This window comes from Lontra canadensis, unplaced genomic scaffold (genome assembly GCF_010015895.1).
Source record: "Lontra canadensis isolate GAN:19392208 unplaced genomic scaffold, GSC_riverotter_1.0 scaffold45, whole genome shotgun sequence".
Classification (NCBI taxonomy): Eukaryota; Metazoa; Chordata; class Mammalia; order Carnivora; family Mustelidae; genus Lontra; species Lontra canadensis.
Window position 1 is genome coordinate 13,878,725 of NW_022631039.1, and position 26,084 is coordinate 13,904,808.

Consider the following 26,084-nt stretch of genomic DNA (forward strand, 5'->3'; position numbering starts at 1 on the left):
GGCTGTAGGAGCTCAGAGGGCCCTGGGAGGATAGCCTAGCAGCAGAGTATTTTGCTTTGCCAACGAGCCCAGAGAAAAGTAAAGATGTATTAATTCAAGTCAATAGTGCAGCAAAATTTTCGGAGTTGTCAAGAGCAGGAAAGTTTGGCCCGAAGAGGCCACCGTTGGGCGGTGCTGTTCCACACAATACGGTGAGAGGCCACCACCCCAAGGGGTGTCCGTCCCACTGTGGGAGGCGGGCTCCCCGATCGACCCGCTGGCTACCCTGTGGTGAGAATCCTCCGGGCGAGGTCTCCCGGGGCCGGCGGCTCCGGGGCGCACACGGGGCTCCCAGGACTCAGAAGTGCATGGACCTGGGTCTTTACGGCGGGTCCTGCCCAAGTCTCGCGAGAACACGGCGGCAGGTCTCGCGATACGCGGGCGCGGGCGCCGAGGAGGGAGATCTGAGCGGTGGCGGCGATCGCCCGTGTCTGAGGTTAGCTGCCTAGCGCCGGGGTCCCCGGTGGGCGGCGGTGGGCGGCGGTGGGTGGCGGGCCGGGGCAGGGGCCGGGGCCGAGGGACGCGCTGGACGCGGGCGCTGTCCCCTTTTCCTGCCTGTTGGCCTCCTCCCCGCCGCGCTGGGTCCCTCGGAGCGGGACCGGGGTCCCAGTCGGCTTCTCTGTGGCGGGGAGCCGGGCGATGGGCCGGGACCGGTGTCAGAGCGGGGCCAGAGCGGGGCCGGGGTCCGAGTCGGCTTCTTTGGTGGTGGGGGCCCGGACTGGGGTCAGAGTCGGACTGGGACCGGGGTCGGAGCGGTACCGACTTCTCTGTGGCGGGGAGCGGGGCGGGGGCCGGGACCGGAACCGGCACCGGAGCGGGGTCGGCTTCTCTGGTGGCGGGGAGCGGTGCGAGGGGCCGGGCCCGGGACCGGAGCGGGGTCGGAGCGGAGCGGGTGTCCCAGTCGGCTTCTCTGGTGGCGGGGAGCGGGGCGAGAGGCCGGGACTGGGGTCGGAGCGGGGTCGGAGCGGGGCCGTGGTCCGAGCCGTCCGCTCTGGTGGTGGGGAGAGGAGCGGAGGTCGGAGCGGGGCAGACCCCGACTCGGCTACTGGGGTCTGGCGGAGCCGGCCCTGTGCCCGGAGTTGCCAACGGTGGCAGAAGTACTGGTTCGGTGCCCAGGCGGAGAAGGGCTGCTGACAGGCAGCGTGCTCTGCGCGCGCAGCCCAGAGGTTGTGATTTCCCGGGGCTTGGGTTTCCGTGGTTGGGTTGCTGAAGATTGGAGTCTGTGGCATAAAGAGGATGGAGTTTGAGCTGCTGCCTAATTGCGTGCCTTGTGCAGCGGCTTAGTTCCAGGCGGTTGAAAACCTGTGTGTGCTCTTCATTCTAGGGGATTACATGCATCAGTTCTTACAGGGGATGGCCTGTCGGGAACAGAACCTAGTGGCTAAGTTTCCCATTAGGGGATGGAGAGTGTGGCCCCGGTCTAACCTGGGCGAACAAAGGGGTTTGCCTTCTGGAGCAGACCTGTGCTGTCTCCTGCCGCTTGGGCCTGTATCTACCAGGCTCTCAGCACTCAGTGCTTGTCCTGTTCTGTCTCCCAGCCGGTTTTCCACTGACAGTATGGTTGAGAAGTGGAGAAGACAGGTGTGTTGTCCGGGATGCAAACGTGGCCTACAGAGAAGGGCTCTATTCTCCTCGAACAGGAATTCAGAGTCAAACTAAGATTCCTCACTTTCTTCCTTTGGGGTGTTGGCTGGGAGGCGTTTTCAATCTAATACTTGGGAAAGTCCAGGGCGCCTGCGTGGCTCAGTCGGTTAAGTGGTTTCCTTTGGCTCAGGTCATGATCCCAGGGTCCTGGGATGGAGCCCCGCATCGGACTCTCTGCTCAGTGGAGAGCTTGCTTTTCCCTCTCCCTCTGCCTGCTGCTCTGCCTACTTGTGCTCTATCTCTCTGTGAAATAAATAAATACAATCTTAAAAAAAAAATCCTTAGGAAAGTCTGTGTGAGCGGGCCTTTTACCTAGGTGGAACATGGTATGTACCTGTAGGAATTCACACCTTTGCTCATTAACTGTACCTGGGATGTTCCCCACCCATTGGTGTGTGGGCGGCTGTCAGGACACGGTCAGTACAGGTTTGGGGATGTGGGTTCTTTTTATTTTATTTTAATTATTTATTTGAGAGCAAGAGAGTGAGCACAAGTGGGGACAAGCAGATTCCCCTCTGAGCAGGGAGCCTGATACGGGGCTGTATCCCAGAACCCTGGGATCATGACCTGAGCTGAAGGCAGACACTTAAGCATGCCCTGGGGGTGCCCCACAGATGCTGGTTCTTTGCTGTTGTTCATGCTCTGTCCTCCATGCCCTGGCTTGTGGAGTCCAGTGCACACTGGACTTTAGAGCCACGTAGACCTGGGTTCCAGTCTGTTCTGTAACTTTCTGAAGTGCCACTTTCATGATGTGTGAAATATGTGCAGAAAGACCTAGTTGGCCCATCATGCTGCCTGAGATGTCATGTGTGGAGTTACAGGCAGAGTGATGAACCGTGTGCCAGTCACAGCCCTGCCATCTGGACATGTATGCTGGACACTCGTCCTCATGGCATCCTTGCCAAGTGGCTCTCAAATTTACAGATGAGTCTTGGCTGCCAGCTAACTGCAAACATGTGCTTATGAACAGTGGGGTCATGTAAGGACTCAGAGAGAGCCCTGGGAGAGTGGGGCTGTTGGTAGAGCTCGTGGTGCCTGCAGAGGCTCACGGTCACTCCTCCCTTGCCTTCCTCCAAAAGTAAAGTGGCCATGGATGACCTGGGGGAAAACACCACTGTGCTGTCCACGCTGCGGTCTTTGAACAACTTCATCTCTCAGCGGGTGGAGGCTGGGTCCGGCCTGGATGCTGCCACCTCCGCCCCAGGTTCTCTGCAGACACAGTATCAGCAGAGCATGCAGGTGCGTGCCCTGGGGTGCGGGGGGGGATGTCTCTGGGTGGAAGGTGTATGCCCTGGGGTGTGGGGGGTGGTCTCTGGGTGGAAGATGTGTGCTGTGGGGTGCAGGAGGGGGTGTCTCTGGGTGGAAGGTGTGTTCCCTGGCAGTTCTTTTCCAGCGGGAAGTACTTGTGAGTGCCTTGTACGGGGGAGTGTTCTCTGGGTAGAAGGCACCTGCCCTTGGCGGGGGCCTTTTCAGGTGCCGGGTAGTTCAGGTGAGTGCCCTCCACGTGGATGGGTCTCCAAGTAAAGAGAAGGACTGGATGTGCCAGTTGGCAGATCTTGGCTTCCCTCTGCCAGGATGTGGCTTTTATAGTTTGGCTGTAAGAAGTCTTATTTTATTTTATTTTATTTCGTGTTCTTAGCAGTGCTTGCTGTAGACCCATCAAAGAGGGGCCAGGTCTCCTGGAGGACTTGAGCTTCCACAGACTTGTGGGGTCTGTCTCACGGGGACAGGGGTCATTGGGGCCACACGAGGAGGGGGTGGTGTGTGCAGCCTGGCCCCGGCCCCTGCCGGTCTGCGTCACTGCCGTGTCAGGCAGCTGCTGTTGTCCCCTGCTTCTGCAGTGGAAGCTGGTCCTTGCTAATGGCCTGGGACAGAGACAGTGGTGTCCTGGGGCTCTGAGAGCCCTGAGGAGGCCCAGGCAACCTGTGCTTAAACACATGCTCCTGTGTTTGTGTGCATGTGTTTGCTGAATAATTGAATGATTTTTGTTTGTTTAGTGGATGGAGTTACTCACTGCCATTTTTTCCCAGAGAATTTTTTTATCCCAAAATTGGATTTTTTAATGTTTGTTTTTGGTGTTAAAGCACTTTTTGGAAATGACGGTGGTATTTGTTTTTTGTTTGTTTGTTTGTTTTTGACTCTTGCTTACAGGAAAAATAAGTTGACAACTTTAGTCTAAAAAATTGTTACAGTTTTGTTGATGCAAATGTCTGGAAACTTTTGGCCAATCTGTCAGAACTATAGGATTTAGAATTTCAGAGGCCCAGTTCTCACTAAGCTAGTGTTGTGGATGGCCGCCTCTGTGTGGCGGATCCTTAGGTGGATGCCGTAGGCAGAGTGAGCTGGTCAGAGTCTTGTAGCTGCAGGACTGGTTGGGGGCCCTGATCTGGCCCTGTGCTGTCCGCATACTTCTAGCAGCGGTTTTGTGCCCTACCCAGCCTGCAGAGTCTGGGCAGTCCCCGCCCCCTGCCCTTTTTCTATGCTCCTGTTTCTGTGGGAAAGGGTTTATAGCCTGGCTCTTTTACATGTCAGTGCTGGCTTTGCTGCATGTCAGCACGAGTGGAGCTGGAGCGGGTGGCCAGCACCAGTGCCAGGAGCTACGAGGTTGGTTTAAATAGAAACATGTTTCAGTTACTGTCCTTCAAATGCAGTCCCTGTGCCAGGAAGATGTGGCCACGGACCTGTCTCTCTGGGGCTCCTGGCAGCTGTGCAGTAGTGCCCACGGGAGCTGGGGGCCACCGTCCTTTGGAGAGGCTGGGCCCTTGCTGCACGCTGAGATAGGGAGGCCAGTGAATGCGGCAGAGGGTGGGCTTCGGAACCCCCACATTTCAGCCACTGTGAACTGAAATGAGAGAAAATGTCAGAGGATCAAGAAAGTGTGGACTCAGGCCCTCGAAGAGTGTGTGAGGGGTTGGGTAGAGCAGATGCCTTTCGTCTGGCCTGGGACTTCTCAGTCTCTGTGCTGCTGACATTTGGGGCTGGAGAATGCTTTGTTTTGCAGGACTTGCTTCTGCTTTATGGGTTGTTAGGGGACATCCCTGGCCTCTGCCCACTGGAGGCTCGTAGCAAACACTGGCTCTCACCCCCTCTTTTGACAGTCAGCAGTGTCTCCAGATGTTGCCAAGTGTCCCTGGTGGGACTGAGAACCTCTCGCTGTAGCCAAGTGTTTCTCGAGCTGCAGTGTGCCTGAGAGTCCCCGAGACTGTGTGGAAGGAAGTGCCTGGTTGGGCATCTGTGGGGTGCAGCCTGAGCTTCTGCGTTTCTTTCTACCACCCGGGAGCTGCTGTGTTCGCAGCCATCCCTGGAACGGTCAGGCCGTGTTCCCTATGCGGATGAGGCATTGGCACACTCACTGGTTCCGGGAAACTGTTTAGTGTGTCTTCTGAGGCCCTTCCAGGCTGGACGTCACCTTTATGTATCTACCCTGTGTGGCAGGCCAACTTCTAAGATGGCTCTTAAGTCCCTGGTGCCTGGTGGACCACACTTTCTCCCACTAAGATGGTTTTGTGGCAGCAGGATTTTGCCGACATAACTAAGAAACCAGTCAGCCTGAAGATGCTGGGCCTGACCTACTCAGAGCAGGAGAGGGAGTCTACATATGGGGGTTCTCCCTTGCTGGTTTTGGAGGTGGAGAGGGCCGCATGGCAAGGGATGTGGGTGGTCTCTAGGAGCTGATAGCAGCCCGGGGCTGGTAGCAAGGAGGCGGCACCTTAGTCCTCCTATGTGTGGAAGAGGATCCCAAGGTCCGGGTGAGTTTGGAGCCTGGCCACCCCTGTTGATTTTAGCCTGTGAGACCCTGATCAGACAACCTGGCCGGTGTGCCTGGCCTTCTGCCCATAGACCCTGACTGGTAACAGGGGGTTCGAGCTGCTAAGTTTGTGGTAATTTGTTACACGGCAGTAGGAGACTAACATGCCCTTTTTTCTAGAATGAGCCTTCACACTGTCATTTTAGAGCCTACCTTTTTTCCTGTTGTTATTTCCTCTGTCTACTGCTTCCTCCCACCCACTTTCCAGCGAAGGGCCCCGCATCCACCCTTCTTCCCCAAGGCTGAGTGTGGGCCGTGTTGGTGGCAAGAGCTCAGTGTGAGTGTTGGACAAGCCGTTCCCCTATCTGGCACAGCTGCTGAGGGTTCTCTTTCCCCGGGTGTGGCCTGGTCAGCTGGAGGAACGGGCGGAGCGGATCCGTGCCGAGTCCCAGGTGGTCCAGGTGGAGCGGGAGAAGATGCAGATGGAGCTGAGCCACAAGAGAGCACGAGTGGAGCTGGAGCGGGCGGCCAGCACCAGTGCCAGGTGCTACGAGGTGGGTGCGAGCAGGTGGCCCCGGTGTTGGGGCGTCGTGCACGGAGCCTGCCAGGCCATAAGGCAGGTGAGCCTACCGGCTGGGCGCCTGGGTGCTCTGCCTCTGGGCTGCTGGGGCTGCTTTGTTAGGCCACAGACGCCAGCTATGCTTGATGTCCTTGGGGGGCGCAGGGCGCAGGGGACGGCTGTCCGCCACGTGTGCCCGGCCAGGGCATGCCTCTCTGCTGGGCTGCCTGTTCTCCCTTCTACCCCCGCCCCACCCAAAGAATTGGGGGGTAAACCCAGCAGAAATACCAGGTACCGCAGCGTGACAGGCTTAGAAGGTCATGGGCTTGTGTCATCCCAATTCCAGGCCAGAACAATCTTGCTCACGTGGTCATAGGGCCTCAGAGCCAGGATCTCCAGTCTTGGGGGTACTTTCTGTTGTCCCCGGCTCACCCAGGGCAAACTGGGCAAGTGCCACCCCCATTACCTAGGGAAGGTGCTTGGTTTCTACCGAGGTCGTAAATCCCTTCCTTGGGTGCGAGCAGTAGCACTTTGCCAGAGGTTTTCAGTAAGTGCCCGTGACCTGTGGGAATGCTGCCAAGACTCAGGCAAAGCGTCGGACCAGCAAGTCTCTGACCTGCTTACACTTTCCCCAGCTGTAGATGTCTGGCCCCATTCTGGCCTTATGTGGCATGTTTGCGTGCTTTCCTAGTCCTGTAAAAATAGCGATGTCTCCAGGGGTGTGATGCTAACTGGGTGTATTTGACCCTAATATGCAGGCTTCTGGCTATGGTGTGCCATGTGGGTCTAGTAGCCCAGGAACATGGCCTGTGAGTGGATCCCGTGGCCTTGGCATTGCTCCCAGGCCTTCCTCTTAAGATGGGGCTTTAGTTCATGTTCTGGGTCATCTTAGGAAGGATAGTCAGGTAGGAAGTGGTGGGAAGGGACAGGGATAGGCTGTGGGAATCTTGCTGCTCTTGAAGGTGCATTATTCAGGCTGCAGGTGGCACCAGGGGCCATTAGACGGTAGGAATGGGGGGTGTTGGTGCTATTGCCCGCGCTCTCAGGCAGACAGCAGGGGGTATGGAGCTATTGGAATTCTCCTGTGCTATTAGTCCTCCAAGGGCAAGACTGGTCCGGGCTGTCCTTGGTCTCCAGGGTGCCGCGCAGGCCATGGAACCTTATATGTGCTCAGAATACGTTGGAGTGAGTTGGAGGAGTGGATCGTTGCCTGGTTGGTGGAAGTCTTTTCTTGGGGAAATCGAAGGGTGCAGGGCTGAGTTAATCCCGGGTCCTCGAGGAGCTTTCCCTTCCCACCCACAGACATGGCTGAATGTGACCTGGAACCATGTGAGCCGGTGGCTTTCAAATTGTCCCTTTGAGTCTTAGACATCTATCATGGTTTTTCAGGGCCTGCCAGTTTGGCTGTGGGTGGAGATCTCAGAACCTCAGATGGTGACACTTTGGTTGTTGTCTGAGGTCTGGGGACCCGCAGGGACCGCCCCCTGCATACTTGGGACCGGCGGTCTGAATAGAGATGCTAGGTTCCTCTCTGGGGTGGGCTGCTCAGGGCCCTGCGTTGTGGAAGGGTCCCCTGACTCCGGAGGCCAGACTTGCAGTTCCCTCGAGTGGGCCATGTCCGTCTGCGTTCATTCAGCATTTCTTGGTGCCCGGCTAGAGAGGCCTGGTCTGAGCACTGGCTCGGGAGTGCGGGGGTGCCTCCTGCTGTACCGCCTCCCAGGGAGAGGCCAGGGGTCAGCAGCATCAGGTGCCTAGTCGGTGGTCCCTTTGCTTCTGGGGATGAGGGTGAGCTCCTAAGTGGCTGACTGCCGACTCCCTAGACCCCCACCCCTGCCCCATCCCGCCCGGGTCCATCAGAGGGAGAATGAGGAGTCTCAGTCTTGGGGCTGCCTTCCCAGTATCAGATGGTCTGCAGGAGAGGATGTGCCTGGAGGGACCTCAGCTCTCGTGGTGTGAGCGGGGCCTGCTGCATGACTGGCACCGGTGTTGGGGGGTCCCTGTCCTGAGGGAGGGCTGGGTGGGTCTCCCATTCCTGCTCACTCTCTCTGCTCTGGCAGCGCGAGGTGGACCGCAACCAGGAGCTGCTGACGCGAATTCGGCAGCTGCAGGAGCGGGAGGCTGAGGCAGAGGAGAAGATGAAGGAGCAGCTGGAGCGCCATAGGCTGTGTGAGCAGAGCCTGGCCGCTGCTGGCCAGAAGCTGCGGGAGAAGGAGGACGGCCTGGCTGCGGCCGGGGAGGTGAGGGCTGTCCCGGAAAGGGGGCGTTTCTCGGGGGAGAGGCGTGGGTACCCTGGGGTGCTGGGCAGTGTCTTCTGCCTCCTTGCCATGTGTGCGCAGTGTTCCGGTCGTAGTAATCCTAGTAAAAATACTCATTTTCCGGGGCACCTGGGGCACATCTCCCTTCGGCTCAGGTCATGATCTCAGGGTCCCGGGATTGAGTCCTGAGTCGGGCTCCCTGCTTGGAGGGGAGCCTGCTTCTTCCTCAGCCCTTTCCTCTTCCCATGCTCCTGCTCTCTCCCCGCTCCCTCAAAAAAAGAAACAAACCCAACTTGTTTTCCACTCTGTGGCCTTCATAAGTCAAACACCTAGCATTTCATCATTTAAAAACTTGCCCCACGTTTTCTCAGTATATCCTGGTAAATGTACATACGAGCACATGTATGCAGTGGGTAGCAGGTAGCTTTTGGCTTCTGGTACTGATTTTGACGTGTTCACAGGAGTGGGGTTCTGGGTCTCCAGGGACAGCATCTGGCTTTTGCTACCAGTTGCTGTGTGGTCCGGGCAGCGTTGTTGAGGGCCCTGGTTTCCCCGTGGCCTTACCTGTCATGGATGGTGGTATCTTCTGGAAATACTTGCATCCCTCCCCCTTTCCGAAGATGTAAGTGTCACCCCTGGATTTGCATTTCTTTGATTATTAGCAGGTATGTTAGTATTTGAGAACGTCTTTGAAGCCAGCACACAGAGGAACTGTAGTCCTTACTGTCTCTACCAGTTGAAGGTTGTATAAATTTTAGAAACAGAGCCCAAACACTGCTGCTGGTGGAGCTTGGATTCTCCTGACCTTCCTTGTCCCTCTGCTGTGGTGCTGCGGATCATAGGTGCAGTGAGGAAACCGATGAGGAGCTGCCTGGGGAGGGAGCAGGGCGCGGGATCATTGGTATTCTGTCTCTGCGTGCTTTTCTCTACTTGATAGATCTCGGGAAGCAGGCTGCAGGTTATTTTTGCCTTGGCAATGCTGGGGAGCATGTTAAGGTTGTTCCTACATCTGTCTTCTGATGTGGATGTTGGCAGGAGAGGAGCGGTGATCAGCCTCAAGACAAGTCCCCATGTCACCCTTGGCTTGCTTCTGCTATGTGCTAGAGGCTGGTCTGGGGCCCACGGGGGAGGGCAGGGCCTGTGCTCTGTTCAGTGAAGAGAGAGGTGGTGGGGTAGGCCCTTGCCACACAGGTTGCAAAGAGGATGAGAGAGGGGTCCAGGGTGGGAAGGTGGCGGCCAGTTGGGATAGAGGACCGTGAATTTTGTTTCTGTTTCTTTGTACCTTCTTGGAGAAGCCTTCCCCGGTGACTCCATCGTCACCGCCCCCACATGCTCTCTCTCCACGCAGCCTGGCTCGTGTGCTCGTCACTGGGAAATCCTCTTGCTGACTGCCAGGCTTCCCTACAGCCGGGTCCTGCGTGCGGCCGGCCGTCTGACCCTGTGTCCTGCACAGCGCCTGGTGTCCAGGAAGTGTTAATTAGATTCCCGAAGACTTCTCAAAGGCTGTTTTCCTAGTCAGATGTAGTTTCATAGCTTCGTTCTTCTGTGACGCCCAGGTTGATGGGTATCCTTGTAACAGAGCGGACCATGCAGATGGATGGGGCGCAGGAAGTGGACGGCCTGTGTCATCCTGCCCTGGGGAATGTGGTTCCTGGGTTGGCATGGGCCCCTGGGTCAGGTGAGAGCGTGTCAGGCCTCCTTGTTGGCAGGGGTGCCCTGGAACTGCAGGGACTTTGCTGGACCAAGTTCCTGTCCTCCACTCTGGGAGGTTATTTACAGAGACGTTTCTGAGTGGGCTTCTCTGGTGGCCTGGTCGGTGAGCTGGCTTCCCCTGGGAAAGCTACAGACAGAGAGCAGTCACCAGGTGGTCACTAGGAGGTCACCTGGTGAGGATATGTCTGATGCAAGGGTGGCAGGTCTGCCCCTAAAAGTCCTGAAGCTCGGTCCTGGGCCAGCCTCCCCAGCCCCACCTTTTTGGCCAAGAGCATGCCTGCACTTTCCCCAAGGGTGAATGTCTGGCCTCGTTCTTGCCCTCTGGTTGAGAGTATGAGGTCTGCAGGACATTCCCGTGGCCCCTCCGTCCTAAAGATGGCCTCAGTCCCTTGCTTCTGACCTCTTGGCAGGTCCTGGCTGTGGTTCACAGGGAGTGTTTTATCTGGGGTGGGGGCGTGATAGGGGCTCATTGAGGGTGGAGAGGCCAGGGCGGGTGTGGAGGGAGACCCACACAAGCACATTGGACATAAGCGAGGGTCCCAAGTGACAGATGTCACGGGGCACAGGGCTGTCTTGGCAGGCAGTCCATCACCGTGACCCAGTGGTTTCTCATTTGCTTGAGGGAAATGTGAGGCAGGCTGTGGGCCGGATACTATGAGGCTGGATTGAGGTTGTGGCATCTCCTCCCAGGTCATATTTTGTAAAGGAGAAGGTGGCTCGGTCCCTGTCCGTGGGAGGGGGTGGCCAATGCAGGCTCTTTTGGAGGCATTTGTCCGTGGGTGTGTGGGTCAGGAGCTCACATCTGCATGTGCGTCGCAGCCTGTAAGCAGCTGTACCCCCTGCCCCCCCAGACCATCAGCACGCTGAAGGGGAGGGTCTCCGAGTTGCAGTGGAGCGTGATGAACCAGGAGATGCAGGTGAAGAGCCTGGAGTCTGAGAAGCAGGAGCTCAAGGAGCAGCTGGCCTTGCAGCACAAGTAAGTGCCTTTGCTGGGGTAGGGCTCTGTCCCGGTGCCCGATGAGCCTGCTTGAGGGTCGCCCTGGATCCAGTCAGCCTGAAGCCTGCTGGGGCCGATGCTGAGCTATGTGTCCGGGTGTCTGGGTGTTACCGGTGCGGGAGACCGTGGATGGAAAGGCTCGGGCTCGTCATCCTGTGCCCTCTGTGGTCTGAGCACCTGGTGACCATGTGTGCTGTCCACGCTGAGCCTGCCCTTCCGGTCTGTCCTCCGCATCCATAGGCTGTTGGCCGCCGACGTAGGGGCCACTGAAGTGAAGACAATGAGTGTTTTAAATGTTCTGGGAACAACACTTAATGTTGTTAATGACTGGGAGCGGTCATTTCTTCCCTCCCCGGGGACTGGGATGCCTGCTTGCAGAGAAGCAAAAAGCGAGGCTTTAAAGGCTATGTGGGGCGCCCCTGGGGTGGGTGGGCTGTGGGGCTGTCCAGGCGGAGGCCACGTTCTGAACGTGCATGGGATTCTTTCTCTGTGATCTAGGCCTTTCCCTTCACAGGTGGTGTCCTAGGAGAGCTTTGGACTCTCCTGGGCCGGATTGGGGGTGTGGTGGGGGGGCGGTCACGGGAGGGCCCTCATCTGTGGCTGTGCTGGGGCGTGCAGCAAACGTGAGGGAAGAAAGCTGGGGGTGTGGACTTAGCACCCCAATCTGAGGAGATTGAGACCACAGTGCTCTGGGGCCTGGGGCCTACTCAGGAAAGCCTCCAGGGTGAGGGCAACTGTTGGCTTTACCACCTACCTCTTTCTGCACATGATGTGCTTTTCTCTCGACAGGAAATGTCAGGAGGCTAATCAGAAGGTTCAGGAGCTCCAGGCCAGCCAGGAAGCCAGGGCCGACCAGGAGCAGAGGATCAGGGTGCGTTACTCTGTTTCAGGTGCAGGCTGTACCTGCGGGGTGTCCTGGTAGTGTCCTGCCGCTTTAGCTGGGGCTCGCTTGGGTGTCCAGGGACCGTGAGCGGCCCGTGCCCGCTGTACCTTTGACACGGTTGCTCATCTCTGTGTGTGCCTTGCCTGTGCTTGGGGCTGGGGCTGCTGCCCCCCACCTCCCTCCAGCTTTGCCTCCTTGTCGGGCCTCCTGGCTCCTCCTGCTTCTGCTCACTCACGTGCTGTTCTTTGGCTCTGGGGCCTGCCCGGCTCTGGCCCCTCACTCCTGCTCAGCCCTCTGGCCCACCTGCCAGAGTGTGCTCGCCTGCGTAATGTGGTGCCTGTTTTTCTTCCAGACCTGATGTGCAGAGACCTTATCTGTGTCCTGTGTCAACCTGTGCCTGCTGCTTGACCCTGTACCTGGCACAGAGCTGGGCCCTGTTAATATTTGTTGACTGATTTGGTCCTGGTCTCATGCACTGAGCTTGTTCAGTGACTTGTCACTGATGGATGCCAGCTGTCCCCAGTGTGTCTCAAGGGGACTGCAGATGGCAAAGGAAAGGCTGTTGTCAACGTGGAGAAGACTCGCTTGTTACCTGGGCGCTAGTGTGGCAGGAGCGGATCTGGCAGGGGAAGAGCGCTGTGTCTTACCGATGTGTTTATTTAGGGAGCCTTGGCTGCCTGTCCTCGGACAGGTGTGCACCAGGGCCCCAGCCCCGAGGGCAGGGCATCGCAGTAGTGTGACCCCAACCTGTAACACCACGTTGGGGGTGCCCCTGGAGACCAACACGGACGTGGCACGGGGGTACACCTGGTATTTTGGAAGGGGGCTGGGCCACAGCGGTCAACTTTGTCCTCTCTGTCCCTGGCCTTACTCAGGATCTGGAGCAGAAGCTGTCCCTGCAGGAACAGGATGCCGCAGTCGTGAAGAATATGAAGTCAGAGCTGGTGCGGCTGCCCAAGCTGGAGAGGGAGCTGAAGCAGCTGCGGGAGGAGAGCGCCTACCTGCGGTAAGGCAGGCGCGGGCCAGGGCCAGGCTTTGCTCCTCCTCTCAGGCTTATGGGATTTTGAGGGACTTTGTTTCTGTCCCTGCCAGGGAGATGCGGGAGACCAACGGGCTGCTCCGGGAGGAGCTGGAGGGGCTGCGGCGGCGGCTGGGACGCCAGGAGAAGTTGCAGGAGAGTCTGGTCGTCCTGGAGCTGGAGAAGGAGGTGGGGTCTGGGGGGGACAGTGGGCTGTTCCTTATGGATGTCCTCTGTCTGGGGGATCCTGGGGTTTCAGTCTGGCATTCCGGTTCCCCCCTGAAATGTGGAAGTGCTGGACTGGGGTGGTCGGATGAAGAGTGGCCACAGAACTGTGGCGTCCCGTGCGGGCGCTCATGAGCCGGTCGGTGGTGGGGAGACTTGGCTGGGTGAGCACAGTGGGCCGGTGGTCACGCATCCCCATGTGGGTGGGGGACACAGAGCAGGGAATCAGGTGACGTGGGGAGGACCCGACCCCTTCTCCCTGTGCACACGGGGGCGCAGAAGCTCTGTCTCGCCCAGTGCACATGAGGGACACGAGCACTTAGCCTTCTGGCCTCTAGCCCTGGGTCCTGCTGTCCTGTGCTGCGTCACTGACAAGTCGCAGGCCCTCTTTTGTCTCCTAGGTGGTGGGAGTGTGCTGGTAGCTGCTTGCACTTGCCAGACGGGCAGCCTGTGGCCTCACAGCGTGGGAGCCGAGCTCCTCTAGGATGCTGGCTTACATGCGAACTCAGCCTGAGGAAGCAGCTCTAGACCGAGCAGTGTTTCCTCTGGGCAGTTCTGAAATTGGTTAAGATCCGGTCTCCGGAGTCACGCTGCCTTGCGTGAAATCCTGCCATGAGTGCTTGCTGGCTCTGTGACCGTGGGCAAGTTACCTAACCTCTGTCTGCCTATGTAATGAGGAGTAACGGTGTTTGCCCTGCAGGGTTGTGAGGGCTCAATGAATTCACGTCCCCTGCTTAAACAGGGCCTGGCCCTTGGTAGGTGGTCGCTGAGCATCGGCTCTGTGCCCCGCATGTGAAAGGGCCATCGAGTGACTGCACGAATGCAGTGAGGCCAGCAGGGCGTGTGGCCCGGGTGGGGGTGGGGCAGGCCAGACAGAGACGCATGGTCCTCGCCCTGACGTTTCTTACGTCTCTGGAAGAGGTGGGGGGGACTCCAACGTGGGACGCGGGTGAGTGTGGGAGAGTGTGAGATGCAGGATCAGGCAGCCCCGTGTGCAGTGCCAGGTGGGATATGTCCCACCTCCTGTTCTCCCCGCTGAGGGGGAGCGTATCTGCCCTGTGGGCCTGGCATCCCATGGAGTCCCTGGAGCGTGGCAGAGGCAGCACATTCTTGTGGTTTCAGCACTCAGGTCTGCCCTGCTGTTTTTATGGGAGCAAGCACGAGGCTCTTTGCCACCCCTGCCCCCACTCTGTGGTGCTTTGTGCGCTGAGACTCTGACCTGACTCCATGGGACCAGGAACGGGCGAGGCGCTGAGCGTGCTTGTTGTGGGAGTGAGCCGTCGGCTCCAGAGCGGACTTGGGGAGCTCGGGCGCTCAGCTCAGAGATGCGAGCAGTTTCTTCTGAGGGATCAGGGAGACGTAACATCCTCCTCATCGCTGTCACTTTTGTGGGAGGCTCCTTGGTCTGGGGACTGAGGTGGGGTCGCATGATGAAGGGCTGCAGGTGGCTGCAGAGGCCTTGGAAGGGAAGTACTGGGGTTACGGTGCTCTTAGCATTCACCTCCCTGTTTTTCCAGAAGCTGCTGGCAAAGCTGCAGAGTTGGGAGCAGCTGGAGCAGACCACGGGCTTGAACATCAGGTAGGTGGGGGTTGCAAGGGCCTCGGGGTGCTGGGCCGGTGGGCACGGCTGGGAGCACGGCCCTGGCTCCCTGGCATTGCCAGTAGCCACCCTGCTAGAGTCTGTCGGGGCGGCTCTGGCCGGGGATGGCTCAGGTCGGATGAGGTACTTACATTGTTGGGGGGCAAACAGGACCGAAGTGACCCTCTTGCCGAAGTCCTAATAACTTCTTTATTTAAGGTCAGCTGGCAGAGCGCTGGCAGGGATCTGATAGCCCTGGGGTGTCAGGCTTTGTGAAAGGACATCTTTGTGGATGCCAAGGGAGTCATTGCTTTCAGGATAGGCTGTTCCTTTTCGGCAAAAACAAACAGTGGAGACGAACTGGGTTTTGGGGGGCAAAGAAAAAACACTGTTGTGGAGGATTGTCGTGCCCTGCAGGTCCCCGCAGCAGTCTCGGCTCATCTGTGAGCTGCTGCCATTGTGGGGACGGCAGGAGGCGGAGGGGCCATGGCGGGGCTGCCGGGTGGGCAGCGGGGGTCTCGTTCCCAGTGGGCAGGACGGCCAGGGTGGGCAGCATTCCTCCGCCGCCTGCCCCTGGCCCCACACGTTCTGCTGCCCATTGTTCCAGGGGCTGCTGCCCCTCTCCCTCCAGCGTGGCTGCCTGTCCCTCGGTCCCCAGGACTCTGTGGGTCCGCTGCGGACTGGCTCTTGCCCGTAGCTTCATCACTGTGTGGTGGTTCCAGTCTGGGAGAGGGCTGGTGGGAGAGGAGTCCTCGGAGCTGTGGTGTTTCAAGAGCCTTTTGTTTTGTCTGCTTAGGTGATGTTAAGACTGTAGCTCCTTGGTTGTCTTTCATGTTGCTCTGGGCAACTGGGCCAAGACTGAGAACCTTCTTTAAAGAGTTGTCCTGTGATGACACGGTCCTGCTGCTGGTTCTGGACCCTGTGGCAGTTCCCGTCAGCATTATTGACTACATTGTGCGTCCCTTGAAAGTGCCTCCTCATCGGCTCTGCGGGGCTGAGTCACAGGACAGACGAGGCTGCTGATGGCGCTTGAACCGCACCTGCGGGGCCCAGGCTCGTGGAGGGCCGGCCCAGCGGGGCCTAGCTGCTCTGTGCTTCCTCGTGCTCTCGGCACTTATTAACTCACCGGAAGGCTTCCGTCCTGCTCCCAGGGAGCCTCGTCAGAAGAGAAACCTCCCTGATTTCTTTCTTGTGCAGGAGATCAGAGGCCCACGCATGCCCGATTGGACCAGCTGCTGGCAGGTCTAAATGCCCAGCGTGGCCACAAAGCACGCAGCATCAGTCAGGCCTGGCGGCTGACTCTGGCCCAGAGGGGAGGTGCAGCTACTCCTCGGTCCTTTGGTCTCACTTCCAGCCTGAGTATGGCTGGCGTGCGGGGCGCTGACTGCCAGCTGGGGCGGGTCATCTGCCTGGTCGCCTGCTTGTGTGTGTTGTGTGTTCAGTGGGTGGCCGGGCCAGAGGGGTGTTGAGCCCCCTTGGGGTCGGCCGTAGGAGAGTGGGTTATGTAGGCAGAGGCCGGTGTCTCTGTCGGCCCCTGGCCAGGGTGCCCCTCTTCAAGTCTGTGCCTGGCTCTGGGCTGGTCTTCTTGCTGGGAGTGCAGTGCAGGCCTCACTGTGCGTGCGGGGAGGAGCACAGTCCCATGCTGCACAGGTGTCCCTTCTGAGTGGCCGGAGGCTTCTGGAGAAGCAGGTGGGGCATCCTCGTGGTCCTGGGCTCCTGGCAGCCGTTGGGGAGGGGTCCTGTAGGGGCAGCTTTTCTTTCATGTGCTTTGTCACCTGTTCCCTGGTCCCTTCCAGGGGCACTTTGGAAACCACGGTTCCTCCCCTTTACCCCTCCCATCCCAGCAGGCAGGCTGCCCCCCCGAAGTGAGTACATGTGTCATGTAACAGTTGGTGGATCACAGACTTGTGTTTTCCCTGTCATCAGAGCCATGTGGAGAGTTGGGTACAGATGGGTCAGCCTTGAGTCTTGTATGACCTTGAGTGCTATGAGGAGGAGTTTGGCTCTCGTTTTTTGCTGAGTTTGGGGCAGTTAGAGATTTCTGTGCAGGGACAGTGACTTGTAGGAGCCCACATCTTGTGGGATTGAATATGGGGTGGGAAACGTGCAGAGGGAAATAGGGCACAGGGAAAGGTTGGGGTCCCTGCAGGGGGAGCATGGGAGGGAAGGATGGGCATTGGTTAGGAGCTCTGAGACTGCTGTCTGGATGGCTGGAGGTAGAACTGCCTGCAGTGGGTCCAGGATGGATGCCCTCCATCACTCTTGCCACGTTCCGTGTGGCAGAGGACTGGAGGACCACGTTCCGTGCTGAGTAATGAATGGCTAGATGTGTGTCTGTCCCCAGCGTGGCCCTCGTGTTGTGGGGGGGTAGCTTGTGCCTCATCTTTCACACCTGTTCGTGGAAGGACTTTTCTAGAACATGGCTTTCTTCCCATGGAAACATGTTTGTGGGTGTGTCCTAGTTCAGGGGTGCACCCCCCCCACAAAGCACAGTCAGCCAGGGCGATGGCAGTGGGTTGGAGTGTAGCAGATGCCCTGGATGTAGGGGCTGGAGGAGCAAGGTGGGCCTTGTGAGCTGGCGGGCTTGAGTTTCTTGGCGTTTAGGCCAAGGTGTTGTTGTCACGTTGGGACTGAAGGCATTCACTTGGCATGTGTCGTGACCGCAGGTCCTGGCCCACGTCCAGTGTCTCCTGGGCTTTGAGGGCTGCCACCACTAGGTGGCACCCCTGCCCCCGTGATCCTGATCCCTGCACCTCGATAGCCGCAGGGTCCCCGTGGATTTCTGGCCCCACACTTGTGGCCTACCGCTCTTCCTGGTCCTCTGCCGCTCTGCGTGGGACTTACATGCTGCACCTGGGGCCAGAGGAGCAGGGGTGTGAGGGCACCTGTGGGCAGCTGGCTGGCCCCTGTTCGCTGTCCTGCCCGCCCCCATTGGCTGTCCCACACTTAACCTATTTTCCACCAGCTTCTTTATCATCCGTAAATGCTTGGTGTCTGTGAGCTTCCGATGTTTCAGACCAGATAGTCTCTGCATAGGCTATCCTTTGTGCTCACGGCTGTGGCATTTCAAAGCTTCTCGGAGGGCCCTGTAGCTTTACAGAGGTTGGGAACAGAGATCAGGTCTGACACCTGGAGAGACCAAAACCCCCTGGAGTTCTCGACTCTTGTCGCCCTTCTCCCAGTTTGGGTTTTCTTAGGCCCCAAGGAGCCCAGAGGTGTCAGGAGAGTTGGGTAGAGTTAGCTGGGGCGGGTCAGGCCATGTAAACCAGTAGGGAAGCCCCTTGGCTCTTTCCTCACCTGCCATGCAGGCTTGTCCACCTGGAGGTTGCTGGATACCTGTCTCCAGCCTGCAGGTCACCTGGGTTGGAGGCAGGTGGGCCTCGGGACTTGGAGAGTCCTGGGTGGGAGGGAATGCTGCTCTAGGCTGGGTGGGGTGCCGCGCACCTGGGGGAGGCTGCAGTGGGGGAGGGAGGGTGAGTGAGTGTGATGCTTGGATGTCCTCATTTCAGGGCTTTGAAAGGTGAGTGAGGGATTCGGCAGCAGCACACAGAGCGTGCCCGGGTGTGGACAGCTTTGCTCTGGGTACGTGGCCTGGTGGGGAAGGATTTGAAGGTACTCAAAGCGGATGCCAGGAGACACTCTCTGCATCTGTGTCAGCGTGGATGTGACTGTCTGGGGCACCGGAGAAGGAATAACGTGGGGGAGGGGCAGGGGCAGTAGAGCAGAAGGGGCACCTGCTGCAACATAAGGGCACCTCCTTCAGAGCGCTGGTTCGCGTGGTTCGCTGTGGTAATAGGTTAGGGGGAGCACACTTTCTCAGTAGTGCAGAAGCTTTGTGAGAGCTTAGCACCCTTGCATGATGCAAACCTCCAAGCAACGCAGGAGTGGAAGGGCCCCCGGTGCAGTTCCTGCCAACTCTGCACTTGCATGCCTCTCCCCGCTCCTCATCTGTGGTGGTGGCCGTGCAGGCCAGGGCAGAGGTGGGAGGGGAAAGAAAGGCGTGCAGCTGGACAGGAGGTAGTAAATCTGCCTGTGGTTTGAGACAAGATGATCACCCACACAGGAGAGCTCAAGGATTCTGTGAAGGGCCACCCAGAACTGGTAAGCCTAACCGGCTCGCGGTTACAGAGACAACTCATGAAGCTGGACTGAATTTCTGTGTACTGGCAGCCAGCCACTGGAAGTACGTGCCACTGGCCGTGGCCTCGAAACTTGATGTGCTTGGGGGTAAATTTGATGAAAACCTGTATGTTGTAAAGTGTAAGTTCTTCCTGAGGGATACTGTGCTCACGGAGTGGAGGAGCTCATGTTGTGGGATGCTAGTTTGCTAAAATTGGTCCGTACTTCCAGTGCAATTCCAGCCTAAGTCCCAGCAGCTTTTTTGGTAGAAACCAACAAAATTCTAAAATTTTATAGGCTTGTTCATGAAAAAAACCAAGGGCTTACAAAGGTTGATTTCAGGACATATTATAAACCATATTGGTCAAGGCAGTGTGGTAATGGCATAAGGATAGACATACACGTCAACAGAAAAGACTAAAAAGTTCAGGAATAATTCAAAAGTGTGGAGTCTGTTGGTCTCCATGAAGGTGATGAGATAATTCAGCAGAAGAGTCTGTGTTCCACAGACAGTGCTGAGGCAGTGGGATGTCTGTGTGGTCAGGTCCGGACTCTTGTCTCTTAACGTGGGGTATGCACCTGCCTGGGGTGAAAACCAAGGCTTCCAGAAGGTTAGGACACAAAAGAAGGCACAAAAGATGTAGAAAACTTGGTAGTTTGGAGTTCTCCAAGATGAAAAAGTACCTTTGTTCTTGGAAAAAAACAGTTATAATAAAGAAGAGGCAAACCCTCTTATAGGAGAGAGAAAGTACTTGTAATGTGTACAGAGGCCTGATGGGAGATTTGTATCCAGGATTTGTGAAGAATTCTTCCGAGTGAATGAGACAACGGCCAGTTTTTTAAAAGCTGGGCAAAACGTGTTGAACAGACCACTTTACAGAAGAGGGTCCGCGGACGGGAGGGAATAAGAACGTGACACACGTTCCACATCGTCGTTGTTCAGTGGTGCAGGTGAAGGTCACATGAGGTGCTGTGGCTGGCCCAGTAGAGTGGCTGGGACCAGAGGGAGGCCACAGCAGGGGTGAGGGTGTGAGCAATGGTGTTGTGCATTTGCTGCAGGGGCGAGGGGAGGGCAGCCCCTGGGAAGCACCTGGGAAGGCAGCCCCAAGCACTTGGGAAGCTGTTTGGTAGTTTCCTGTATGTTTACGACAGAACCTGGTAGTGGTATCCTGGTTTCCTAGCCAAGAGAAATGAAAATGTGACCTCAAAAAGACCTGTCCCTAAATGTTCCCAGTGGCCTGATTCCTAACAGCCAAAATGTGGGGACAGCGGGCATGTCCATCAGCAGGGGTGCGGGTTCATGGAACATGGCATATCCCTGGGGCAGGCCAGACTGCTGTGCGCGCACGCGAGTCCTGCTGATGCCAGGTGCTTGGGGGCCACACCGTGTGATGCCCTTTATTTGGAATTTTAACAAAGGCAAAACTGACTGTAGTGGCTATCAGGTAAGTGGCTCCCCACATCTCAGTTTGGGACATGATTGGAGCTAGAGGGGTCCTGACGTTGTGTCAGAAATCACGTGCCCTTGGCTGTCACAGCAGCTGCTTGGGCGTGTACGCGGTCAGTCGCGCATCCCCCCTCCATGAAGGGGACCCGTGGACGATGGCAGGCTGGGGAGGGGTGCCGAGGCATGCTTTATAAAGCCTTCATTTTGGGTGGGGTCCACCCCTATGCTCCTCACCCTGTGTCACTACTGCCCGGTCCCCATCACATGGCTCTTGTGCCCAGTATGCATGACTTGTCAGAGAAGGGGGCCCTTGGCTGCTCCAGTGGGGGGCACCTGACCCCGCAGTCTGGGCACCGCCTGGCACATTGTGATGTGCAAGCTCTGACTCAGTGCTCAGTCTGGATCCTGTATACCTCGTCACTTGATTTCCACCGGTACTTCTGCACCAGCAGCGAGCTCTACTGAATTGAAGGGCTGTACAATGTTGTGTAAAGTGGACGAGCTCTGAGTGATCTCAGGCCCCTGGAAGCAGGGCCTCATTAGTTGGACAAATTCTTAGAAGTAGGTTTTTTTGTTTTGTTTTGTTTTGTTTTTTTACCTCAAAAGACATACATGTTTGAAACAGACAGATGGTGCTAAATTGTCCTCCAAAAAGTGCTTTATGTTTCTGTCCTGGCACACGAGTGGCAACCCTGGGTTTGGGCAGCATGCTTTCCGAGTGTGGAGCCACAGCACAGCGAGGAGGGCAGGGACCTCCAGTGGGTTGGAGTTGAACAAGCGTGTTGAGCAGTTTCCACCCCAGGGAGGGGTGGGTAGATCCTTACTGAATGGGCGTGGAATGCGTGGTGAGGCCCCCTGGAGTCAAGCCTCTCATCTCATGGAGGAAGCAGTTTGCTGGTGGCGGGCGTGCCTCTGTGATTTGGCTCCTTCCCCTGTCCCTTTGTGCCTGGATCTGGCCTGGTTTCAGTCCGGCTGGGAGGGCGTGGTGCCTGTCAGGCAGCTGCAGCTTTGATGGGATTGACGGCGCAGGGAGGCGGAAGGGTGGACAGGTTTTGTTGAAGCTTGGCATCCGTGTCCCTGAAACTGGCCGGTCACCTGCAGTGAGCACGGGAACCAGCTGCTGACCGGGCTGCTTCCCAGCAGCACTTGTCCGCTGGCCAGGGGAGTGGTCTTGGGGCCTGTGTCCCATGGTGGGTGAGGCCGGGCACATGATTCCTTTTAAGAGAGCATCTCATTGACCAACCTGGACTCTTTTATGGCCACAGTCACTGTGGTCGCCACTTCTGATCCCCTGGGTATTGGATCTGTCAGTACACGAGGTGGTGCTATCAGGAGGGTGGCTCTCCATCAGGCCTGTGCCCTGGTGTTGTGCTGGCTTCCAGCCCCCGTGGCCCCCAGAGGTGTGCTTCGGTCCATCCCAGCCCCGTGCCACCCTGTGGAGGCCAACAGGGGAAGCAGGCGCTCCCTCGATTTACTCTTGGCCTTAAGTAGCCGGTCGTTCTCCTGGTGGCTGAGCCCCGGCTTCTACCTTCAGGTGTTTGATTTCTTTACCGGTTACCTGCCGTCTTCAGTCTCATGAAAGAAGAGCAGAGGCTTGTCTTCAGAGGCCCTGGGGGCTTGGAGGGAGGCCAGCCTTTGTGAGCACCGAGGGACTGTAGCCAGTGGCATTTAGTAAACGTTTGGCTAAGTGTTTGGCGAGTGAGTGAGTTGTGGGGGGGTTAGGACTGCTTGTTCCTGTGCCTTTCTTTCTGTGGTTATTGTGACTTAGGATGGGGCCTCTTCTGGCCTGCGCGGCCGCGGCGACAAGGTGCCTGTATTGTTCATGCTCTTGTGTTTCCCGGGGGGGAGTCAGAAGACAAGTGTAGCAGAGAGCTCCCTGACAGCTGGCTTCCTTCCGCTGCAGCCCCGTCTTGGGCCCCGGGGGAGCGGCCCCTGGCTGCGCCAGGCTCCCCAGTGAGGTTCAGATGTGAGTCTGACTGTCCTGTGCCTGCTGCTGCAAGTGGGTGTGTGCAGCGAGCGTGGAGGGAGCGGCATCCCTGACAGGCCGCTTCCCCCGTGGGCCCAACTGCGGCCTTTCCAGAGCATGTGGGTGGGCCCACACGAGTCCGGGCACAGTCCTGGCCCCTCTGTCTCTGTGTGTTCCATCCCTGCGGGGAATGGAAACAGGGAGGCGCTCTCCCAGAGGAGCTCTGCCCACTCTTCAGGGGCCGTCCCCTGCGTGTGCTCTCTGGGGCCCCGAGGATGGACGGGCTGGTCCCAGGTGGAAGGGCGTCTGTGTTTTGCACTTCTGGCTCGGCACTCGAAGCGCTTTGGAGGGCTTTTCTCCAGCTCTGTAGATACGGCTCGTCTACTTCTGTACCTCCTTTTAAATTGGTTTTAAAAAGTCTAAAGCCAGATAGCAGAAGGATTTAGACAAATTAGGCTCTGCTGGGTTCTCAGGGGATTATGTTGGAGAGAGAGGAGCATCTCTGTGTCTGGTTTCTGCGGACTTGGAGAGGCTTTACTGAATTCCTCCTGGGCGTGTGGGAGGATCCGGCCCTCCCTTGTCAGTGCCCCCCCCCTACCCCAGCAGTGGGGAGGGGCTGCAGCCGCAGAGCTGGAGGCCTCTGGGGTAGCCTTGCCTGTTTTCCCAGCAGCCCCCGTGGCCTTCGGAGGCCCGATGTGTTGGGCAGGCTGCGGGGAGCAGCGGGGGCCGGCTACTCGGGTAGCATTAGCTCTGGGCTTCCTCACCCAACAGCCTTGGATGTCACCTTTCTGGCTGTGAGGAGTGATCACACCCGGTTAAGTGCATGGGGCCTTGGGCGCTGAAGTCCTTCCTCATGGTCAGTGTCATTCGTGTCCGAAGCTAGAGGGCTTCTGTCCTTTCGAGGGCAGAGCAGGTGGCTTTCAGTGTTGAATTGCTGGAGTGCAGGGTCAGGTGGTGGGCACACCTCAGTGCTCATGCATGGGTGGCTGCCTGGGAACACGGGTTCTGATTTTGCCAACACGAGCTGGGGGCCGAGGCTTGGAGGGTGGCCGGCCTGGTGAGCGCTGAGTGACTGGGAGCCCACGTGTCCGTGAAGCAGAGCCCCAGCAACAGGGTAGGTCCATGTTCTTAGAGGCCAAGTGGAATTATCTTTTAAAGAACAGATGCTGGTCAGTACGGGGCCAGGTGATCGTGCTTTGTTGTGTTTCTTCAGCGAGGCTCACACTGTTACCCTGTGCAAAGCCCAGACCTCCCCCCCTGCCCCGCCAACCCCCCCCCCATCCTCAGCTGTGCCATTTGCCTTTGGGCGCCTCAGGGACAGAGTGCCGAGGTGTCACTGGGGTCTTCATATGGTACACGTGGTGGCTCTGGCACCATGTGGGCTTTAGGCCCCCCGGTCAGGGGGATGGCTTCTGGGCCAGTCCAGCAGACTCTTCCTCAGACCTGCAGTGTGTGCGGTCCCCTGGGGATGGGGATGAAGCAGGGGAAGGAGGAGGAAGGCATCCCAGTGGCAGGGGGACGCGAGTGCCAGTGTGGGTAGGTGCTGGAGTGTGGACCGGGATAGAGGGGGCATTGGCGACCACCCGCACGGATTCTGTGCTGCCGGATCAGAGTCTGCATGGAGCGGAGGTGGGACCAGGAGGCATCGTTTTGGATCCCCTGCTCTTCCTTGCTTGACCTGCCTTGGGTCCTCCCTGGGCTGGTGGGTGGCACTGGGCAGGAGTAGAGACCCTGGGCCTGGAGCAGGGCCCTGGTCAGTGGTTCCTCCTGTCCTGACGTCTTCACCAGGGTTTAGTTCCATGGAGGCCGTGGTGGGTTTGTCTCCAATAGCCTCGGAGTGCTCTCCGTCCCCCCTGGTGGAGCCAAGTGCGTGGCCTAAAGCCTAGGGACTTGGAACTCTGTTTTAAAGTACTTGCCATGTGTGTGCACATCCTGCGTGTTCTGTATTGGGTTCCTCTCGTGGCCTGGGGGTTTCTTCCTGCAGAATGTCTGTCATGGGAGCTGGGAGTGCTGGGGGGGGTGTTTTGCTGGGGGCGGGTGGGAGAGTGGGAGAAGGAGGTGAGTGGGGGGGAGTGGGAGAGTAGAGGGGGTGGGAGAGTGGTCTGGGTCAGCCTTCTTGTTCTGATTCACCAGGCCTTAGTTCGTAGAGGGGAGACAAAGGCTTGCTTTGTAAGGCACCATGACAGTGACACTCAACAAGGAATGGATGTGTCCTTTCCTTCCTTCTTGGCTGCTGACACTCACAGATGAGACAGTCGAAGGCAGGAAGGGTGGGTGGACCCTGCCTCCCCCTGCCACCCACACATAGCTTGGGGAACTGTGCGGAGGCCGGTTGCCTTTCCCCGATTGTTTGGGGCAGTGAGGGCTGTCTGTCTGCAGATCAAGCATGGCCTCCTCCATGTGGCTGGTACCGTGGAGCTCCTGTCCTGGGGCTTGGAATTAGTGGCCCTTCCAGAGTAAGGGCCTGGTTTTCCTGCCCTGCCAGGTGTCCCTTGCTCACAGACTGTGTGCGAGCTGGTGCCCGAGGGCCCAGTGGGCAGGTGGCCGCCAAAAGCAAGTGTCTCTGCACTTCTCAGTGAGTCACACGATGGTGGAAGGAGGAGCCTTTGTGGCAGAGGGCCGTGCCCTGTGGACCGCTATGGGCTTGCGACCTGGGTTGTGTGCCCACAATTTGCATCTAGCATTCTTGACCCTCCGTTGAAGAGCACGTGCTCCCGACCGAGGCTGCTCTACGGGCCCAGGAGGAAGCCTTTGCATGTGCTCTCGGGTCGTCTGGCGTGTCTTGCTTTGGGATGGCCGGCTCTGGCTGGTCTGGGCGTCGGGGCTTGTGAGCAGGCCAGCTGCTGGGACAGCAATATGGTGTGGGGGCAGTCATGGCCCTTACCTGCAAGAGCTGGCTTGGTTGAAGGAAGCCAGGGAGGGCAGAGTAGGAAACGGCACGGTGCCCGCTGGAAGGGCCACCTCTGCCAGTCTCCAGGCCCTGCAGCCTTGGGGCTGACACGGCACACCCAGGCTCAAGCGTGCAGACGGTCCTGGCAGACTCCTGCTCTCCTTCCACCCAGCTCCCAAAGTGGGATGCGGAGTAGACGCCAGGAGGGAGACCCGCCCACTGTCCTTTGTGGGGAGACTGCCTGGGGAGATGTCATTCCCCTGTCATTTTTACCCTCTCTCACTCAAAAGCGAGTTCGGGTCGGTCTAATGGAGTACAGAGGTGTCCCTATGTGCGAGAACACGCATCCAGGGGTGTGGAGGGAGCATGTGCAGAGGGCAAAGAGGGAAAGGACACTGTTGCCATGAAGCTGAGGGTGAGGGGTGCACGGAATTGCCACCCTAGGCCCTCCACCTCCCTTGCTCTGGTACCCGGAGTCTCCTGGAAGTCCATGGAAATAGGGAATCTGGTGCCTGTGGGATGAGAACCAGCCAGTGGCTGAGTGCTGTTAACATTCATTTCTCCTCCGAGTGTGGGGACTTCTGGATTGGTGACCGCAGTGACAGTGAGCGCCTGTAATGGGGCTTGGGGTCCAGGGTAATGGCCTGACTTATGTAAATGATAAGTTTGGCTGTCAGTCGGCGTTCTGTGAATAGCATTTTGTTAGAGACCTCTGCAAATCAGGGAGGAATAGAAGAGAGAAAGCAAATGAAATTTTAAAAAATTGTTTTAGAGCATGCAAAACTGTCCCCAAGTTCCCAGCACGGCAGTTGCCTGAAGTTGGTGTTGAGGGCTTGGCTGGGGAGGGAGCAGCCAGAGCCCTCCAGGCAACGGGGTGCCATCTCAGTAGGGATGTGGTCACGGTCCCGTGTCAGTGTTCTGTGACCCAGGTCTTAGGTGCAGTTGTTATGAGGTAAAATTGATGGTATGAAACAGGTGTAAAACGAATGGAGTTGGGGGTGG

At 57.8% G+C, this 26,084-nt stretch overlaps 1 protein-coding gene across 1 annotated transcript in view; it reads left to right on the top strand.

The window, feature by feature from the left end:
• Positions 1–376: 376 nt before the first annotated feature.
• The window catches only part of LOC116876273 (mitotic spindle assembly checkpoint protein MAD1-like), a 62,784-nt gene continuing 37,076 nt past the window's right edge, over positions 377–26,084 (top strand). Inside the window, exons 1-9 of the mRNA XM_032872323.1 lie at positions 377–475; positions 2,763–2,922; positions 5,845–5,985; positions 8,048–8,227; positions 10,810–10,934; positions 11,745–11,826; positions 12,714–12,844; positions 12,931–13,045; positions 14,599–14,660. Coding sequence (XP_032728214.1) covers positions 2,773–2,922; positions 5,845–5,985; positions 8,048–8,227; positions 10,810–10,934; positions 11,745–11,826; positions 12,714–12,844; positions 12,931–13,045; positions 14,599–14,660 — 986 coding nt within the window. The 5' untranslated portion in view covers positions 377–475; positions 2,763–2,772. The remainder of the gene's footprint in view (positions 476–2,762; positions 2,923–5,844; positions 5,986–8,047; positions 8,228–10,809; positions 10,935–11,744; positions 11,827–12,713; positions 12,845–12,930; positions 13,046–14,598; positions 14,661–26,084) is intronic.